Raw genomic sequence first — 6,823 nt, 5'->3', positions numbered from 1 at the left:
ACAGGCGCACGCCACCATGCCCGGCTAATTTTTGTATTTTTAGTAGAGACAGGGTTTCACCATGTTGGCCAGGCTGGTCTTGAATTCCTGACCTCAGGTGATGCGCCCACCTCAGCCTCCCAAAGTGCTAGGATTACAGGCATGAGCCACCACGCCAGCCATTCCTTTACATACTTCTGCATTCATCTTTTTTCTTAACAGTGAGCATGTAGTGTTTTTGTCATTTTAAAATACCCAGTAAAGATTTAAAAGACTAAAGGAAAACAACCAAATGAAATGGAGGGTGGGGAGGAAGTGATAAAAATATACCAAATAATTAAAAGTGGTTATTCTTAGGAGTATTTTTTTCTTCATTCTACTTTTCTGCATTTTGCAAATGTTCTAAAATGATCAATAATTTTATAACAGAAAAATTAAATAAATCATTTTGAAAACACTTCGAATATATAGAACAATATGTATAGTATGCTACTATTTATGCAAAAAAGGATACTTAAGTAGACATAGATGTCTATTCCTGGAATATTATACAAGAACCTAAAACACTGACTGTCGTCAGAGTGAAACTGGCTCCCCTAGGGGACAGCAGAGGAGCAGGCTTTTCATTCTCTATCCTTTTGTAGAATAACTTTTGAATTTTACACTGTATGCCTGTATTAGCCCTTCGTAAAGGTTAAAATGTTTTAAAAATTAAAACTGTTACATCACTCTGCTAAATTTGTTTTGAAAATACTATCTTCATCAAGTTTTATGAGGCAATTGTTTTGAAGGGGCAAGAATGCTTGTTGGTTGTTCATTCTTTGTGAGGACCTTTGCATGAGTCATCCGCTGCACGACAACGCCAGGAAAGGGTTTCTTTTTTTTTTTTTTTTTTTTTTTTTTTGAGACGGAGTCTCGCTCTATTGCCCAGGCTGGAGTGCAGTGGCACGCACGATCTCGGCTCACTGCAAGCTCCGCCTCCCGGGTTCAAGCCATTCTCCTGCCTCAGCCTCTCCGAGTAGCTGGGACTACAGGCGCCCGCCATGGCACTTTGGGAGGCCGAGGCGGAAAGGGTTTCTTAAGTAGATGAGGAAACTCAGGCTCAGAGAAATTCAATGGCCTGCCTGAGGTCACGTGGCAAAATGCTCCAGGGTTTGAACTTGAGACTAGTTAGCACTGAAGTTCATGCTGTATCTATTCTCACTGGCTGACCCCTGACGACTGGAAGGAGGTAGCCACCAACCAGTGCTCACGTGGCATTTCTTTTATCTTTTCTTTCTTTCTTTTTTTTTTGTTTGAGACAGGGTCTGGCTTTGTCGCCCAGGCTAGAGTGCAGTGGCATGATCACAGCTCACTGCCGCCTCAATATCCTCGGCTCAAGCAATTCTTCCACCTCAGCCTCCTGAGTAGCTAGGACTACAGGCATGCACCACTATGCCTGGCTAATTTTTGTTTATCGCCCCACTGATCTTGGACTCCTGGGCTCAAGCGATCCTCCCACCTCAGCCTTCCAAAGTGTTGGGATTCTAGGCATGAGCCACTGCACCAGCCACATATGGCATTTTCTTTTTTAATTTAACTTGTATTTCAAGTTCAGGGGTACATGTGCAGGTTTGTTATATAGGTAAACTTGTGTCATGACAGTCTGTTGTACACATGATTTCGCCACCCAGGTATTAAGCCTAGTACCCATTAGTTAGTTTTCCTGATCCTCGCCTACCTCCTACCCACGCACAGCATTTCTTTACCTCTTGTCTCAACTTTTGTTTTCTCTCGTATTTGAAATGTAAATATTTGGCCAGACACGGTGGCTCACGCCTGTAATCCCAGCACTTTGGGAGAACAAAGTGGCCAGATCACCTGAGGTCAGGATTTTAAGACCAGCTTGGCCAACATGGCAAAACACCATCTCTAATAAAAACATAAAAATTAGCTGGGCATGGGTGGCGGGCGCCTGTAATCCCAGCTACTCGGGAGGCTGAGGCAGGAGAATTGCTTGAACTCGGGAGGCAGAGGTTGCAGTGAGCCAAGATTGCGCCACTGCACTTCAGCCTGGGCGACAGAGTGAGATTCTGTCTCAAGAAAAAAAAAAAAGAAAGAAATGTAAAGATTGATCATTAGTGTTTAATGAAATCCAGTTATTTGAACACAATCCCTTATTTCACTGAAAAAGGACAGCTGGTGAACTGTGTGTGCTCATATCCATAAACTCTAACGGTGTCTCTGCGGCTCCCCTGACACAATACCTTTGGGGGTACCCAGCTTGATGGGAGAATGTGTCTTGCAGGTTCAACCCCATTATACGCTTGCAAATGGCATAACTAGGCTAACTCTGGCCTAGCTTCTAACTCTTCAGAATCTTATCGTTGATTTAGGAGGCAATGTTTACATGGTTGTGCTTGGCCATAACTCACAAAACCAGGAAGCTCAGCAAAGCCAATCTCCAACAACCCTCACTGCTCGGAGCCTTTTCTCAAACCTCTCGACCTGGCCTCAACAGCTCCTCAACGGCTTCCTCATCCGTGCGGTTCCCAATATCCCTGTCCCCCTCACTGATGCCTCTGCCTCACCCCTGTCACCTGACACTCGGCTCTGCTTCTCCATCCTCGTTCTTTTGCTTCCTTTCTCAGCCAGAATGTGCCCTCTTGCCCTGGTTAGGCTACCTTTTGCTGCCCAGGACAGACACTCACGGTCTCATCTGTTCCTGGGACTCCGTCTCCACACAGGACTTCTCTGGCAAAGCCCCTCCTACATTTGTCCCCACAAACACGGACTTTTTTTTTTTTTTTTTTTGAGACAAAGTCTCATTCTGTCGCCCAGGCTGGAGTACAGTAGCGTGATCTCAGCTCACCGCAACCTCCGCCTCCCCAGTTCAAGCGATTTTCCTGCCTCAGCCTCCCAAGTAGCTGGGATTATAGGTGCCTGCCACCATGCCCGGCTAATTTTTGTATTTTTAGTAGAGACAGGGTTTTGCCATGCTGGCCGGGCTCAAGCACGGACATTTTATGAATGGAATCTAACACTAGTAGCCACAGCCTCAAAGCATCTTATGTGGACAGGAAGCCCCACTCCAAGAGTAGAGCTGTGGACTTACAGAGCAGCAGCCTAACCTCCCTGAAGGCAGGGACTTGGCCGTTGTGTACATTCCCTGCCTGTTCCTATTTCAGTTCCTGACACACGGAAGGCACTCGCTATATATTTTTAATAAATTAGTTAATTGATTAATTACATTTTAAGTAATTATAGTATGACAGTTTCATAACTATAAAACTGTAGAAGAAGGCATGGTCTGACAGCCCCACCAACAGTCAGGAAAAGCACAGGGTTTGGGTAACTTAGCTGAGCCATCATGGCCATCTAGCGGCAGAACAGCGACATCACTGGTTTAGTCGGATAGTGGAGTGGTTTTTGTTTTTTGTTTTTGAGGCAGGGTCACTCTGTCACCCAGGCTGGAGTGTAGTGGTGTGATCTCAGCTCACTGCAGCCTCTGCCTCCCGGGCTCAGGCGATCCTCCCACCTCAACCTCCCAAGTATCTGAGACTACAGGCTTGTACCACCACGCCTGGCTAATCTTTGTATTTTTTGCAGAGACTGGGTTTTGCCATGTTGCCCAGGCTGTTCTCAAACTCCTGGGCTCAAGCGATGCGCCCGCCTCAGCCTCCCAAAGTGCTGGGATTGCAGGTGTGAGCCACCGTGCCTGGCCGATCATTGTTTTGCTGTTTTGTTTTGTTTTAAGATAAGTTGTAAAATTAAAATGTTGATAGCAGGGTGGGAGGTGGGGAGAAACAAAAATAAAAGAAGAAATAAAGAAAATGTCGATAGCAAACATATTGTAGTATAAGAAAGAGAGAGAATAATGAAGAGAGGAGTCAAAAGATGGGAGTTAAATTCTTGGGAGAGCTGCAGAAGGGGAGTGTAGGGAAAAGGCGCCAGGTGGCTCCTGTACTTGTCAAAGTTGACATCCAGCATGCCCGCCTTCTCCTGGCTGATTCGCAGCAATGGGGTATCCAACCGCCGAATGCAATCCTTGTCCAGCATTGATGTCCACTCTTGGAAAGTTTTTCGAACCAGTTCATCAATGGCCTGGACCATCTGCTGATAGGTGTGCACACTCTCCTCTCCAGTCCCAATATGGGGCAGGAAATGAGCACCAGCAAGGCACTGAGGGGAAGAAGAACAGGCGGGTGGAGCCAGCCTGCCACCTTCCTCCAGGGGCCACCATCTCCCTGAGACCTACACACACGTGCATGCGCACGTACCCCGACAATATGCATAAGGCTTGCTACGGAGATGGATTGAGTTTTGATAACTTAGAAGGAAGGTAGAGTCAAAAAGGAAGGTGACAGGAAGAGACCAAGGCACAATGAGAAAAGGAGTCAAAATGAGGAAAGAAAAGCACAGAGAATTTGTTCAGGAAAAAAAGCTGGGAGAAAAAGGTCAGTCACAGAAGGAGCAGGATATGAGGCACAAGGTTGAAAAGCAGTGTCAGCCCTTCCTAGCCCAGGCGTAGCCCACCAGGCCCAAACCAGCCTCCAACTATCTGCAGGCTGCCTAACTCTCTCCCAGCACCAGCTGCATGATGGCAGGTCACTACCTCAACAGCTTTCAACTTGTATTCCCAAAGGGGGTGTGTGTGTGTGTGTGTGTGTGTGTGTGTGTGTGTTCATTTGTTTTGTTTGTTTGTTTGTGACAGAGTCTCTCTCCACCACCCAGGCTGGAGTACAGTGGCACAATCTCAGCTCACTGCAACTTCTGCCTCCAGGATTCAAGCAATTGTCCTACCTTAGCCTCCCAAGTAGCTGAGATTACAGGTGCCCACCAACACACCTGGCTAACTTTTTGTATTTTTAGTAGAGACAGGGTCTCACCATGTTGGCCAAACTGGTCATGAACTCCTGACTTCAAATGATCCACCCACCTTAGCCTCCCAACGTGCTGGGATTACAGGTGTGAGCGCCTGGCCCCAAAAAGTTTTAAAACAATGTTTTTCTGTTGTTTCTTTGTGCTGTCTTTCCAGAGAGACCAGGCTCTGTAAGGGTGTCACCTGTCCAGGTCTCTGGATCATAAGGCTGTATCTTCTACTGACCCAACACCTCAGATACCAGCCCTATTCCTCCCCTGCAGCCTGATATGAAATTCCTAAAATGAGGCCAGGCGTGGTGGCTCACGCCTATAATCCCAGCACTTTGGGAGGCCGAGGTGGGTGGATCACCTGAGGTCAGGAGTTCAAGACCAGCCTGACCAACATGGAGAAACCTCTTCCCTACTAAAAATACAAAATTAGCCGGGCGTGGTGGCGCATGCCTGTAATCCCAGCTCCTGAGAGGCTGAGGCAGGAGAATTGCTTGGACCTGGGTGGCAAAGGTTGTGGTGAGCGGAGATCACGCCACTGCACTCCAGCCTGGGCAACAAGAGCAAAACTCCTTCTCAGAAAAAAAGAAAAAAGAAAAAGAAGCCAGGCAGGGTGACTCATGCCTGTAATCCCAGCACTTTGGGAGGCCGAGGTGGGCGGATCACGAGGTCAGGAGATCGAGACCATCCTGGCTAACACGGTAAAACCCCGTCTCTACTAAAAATACAAAAAAATTAGCTGGGCACGGTGGCGGGCGCCTGTAGTCCCAGCTGCTCGGGAGGCTGAGGCAGGAGAATGGCGTGAACCTGGGAGGCAGAGCTTGCAGTGAGCCGAGATCGAGCCACTGCACTCCAGCCTGGGTGACAGAGCGAAGACTCCGTCTCAAAAAAAAAAAAAAAGGAGAAAGAAAGAAAAAGAAAAAAGAAAGGAAGAAAGAAAAGAAATTCCTAAAATGGCCCATGTTCTACCAGCCTCACACACCACCTCTGCAGGTCTTAACCCACGACTTACCTCACTGAACTGAACCTGCCACTCCCCTCACCGACACAGGTGCTGGTCATGAAGACTCTTTGGGGAACCTCTCAGGAGCCGTCCCCCATCCCTCCCGGCACACGGCACGGCCTGCAAACCCGGCCGTCTCACTGACGACAGAATTTGGAGAAGGCCAGGCACTTACGGTCATGACTCTGTCGATGCGACGCCGGAGGATGTGCACCCAGCGCGCCTGTCCGGAATACTGCGCCATGTAGGGCTCCAGGTCTGGCCACTTCTTGTTCCGTTCACGGTTCACCAGGGCCAGCTCGCTATTGAACAGCATGTAGAGATCCACCGCCTTCTTGTCATAAGTCCGCTTGATAGCCTAGGGAAGAAGAGGAAGAGGCTGGCGACGTGCCCGGGAAGGCGGGTTCCCTCCGGTCACTCATCCCAGAGGAAAGCTGCACCCCGCTGCGGGAGTCACACTCCCGGGGACGCCGAAGCCAGGGAACAGAAGAAAGACAAGAGGCGCCCGAATTCTGGACATGGAGAAGGGCACACGTGGAGGCAGGAGGGTCTCCGGAAGGCTCGGAAGGGATTCCAGGAAAGCACGCGGGACGGGAAGCCGAGGAAGCCGCGGGGCAGCCGCACCTCGCGGGAGGCAAGCCTGTGGAAGGTGTCCAGCAGGAGCACGCCGTGCTGCACGTCCCGCACCAACTCAAAGGCTGAGGTGATCAGGTTCTGGGTCATCACCTCCAGGTCCTTGATTCCGGCACGGAACCTGCACCAGTGGAGAGGCATGTGGCAGCTGAGTGCCCTCGCCTGCCCCCAAGTCCAACCCCTGAGGAAGAATCCCATGCATTGCTGAGGACGGAGGGCTTCCTGTGTGCCAGGCACTCTAAGTACTTTACCTACATAAATCCATTTAATCCTCAAAACAATGCTGTGAGATAGGCTCTATCTCTAACCGTATTGCATAGGGGAGGAAGCGGAGAGAGCTGGTGGAGTAATTTGCCC

The 6,823-nt window shown here is 49.1% G+C and overlaps 1 protein-coding gene across 6 annotated transcripts in view; it reads right to left on the bottom strand.

Annotated features, from left to right (window-relative positions):
• Positions 1 to 6,823, bottom strand: part of DNAH2 (dynein axonemal heavy chain 2) — a 118,910-nt gene that overhangs the window by 87,455 nt on the left and 24,632 nt on the right. For all 6 annotated transcript variants that reach the window (XR_009211092.1, XR_009211094.1, XR_009211093.1 and 3 more), the window contains exons 12-14: positions 6,458 to 6,587; positions 6,009 to 6,191; positions 3,926 to 4,140 (exon numbers count right to left, since the gene is read on the bottom strand). Coding sequence is in view for 3 of the 6 variants with exons in the window: in XM_058431469.1 (XP_058287452.1) it covers positions 3,926 to 4,140; positions 6,009 to 6,191; positions 6,458 to 6,587 (528 nt within the window). In the remaining 3 variants the exon portion in view is untranslated. The remainder of the gene's footprint in view (positions 1 to 3,925; positions 4,141 to 6,008; positions 6,192 to 6,457; positions 6,588 to 6,823) is intronic.

Source organism: Hylobates moloch, unplaced genomic scaffold, assembly GCF_009828535.3.
Source record: "Hylobates moloch isolate HMO894 unplaced genomic scaffold, HMol_V3 SCAFFOLD_19, whole genome shotgun sequence".
In the NCBI taxonomy this organism is placed as follows: Eukaryota; Metazoa; Chordata; class Mammalia; order Primates; family Hylobatidae; genus Hylobates; species Hylobates moloch.
Note: the sequence above shows the minus strand (reverse complement) of the source record. Positions and strands in the feature narration are given on the sequence as shown.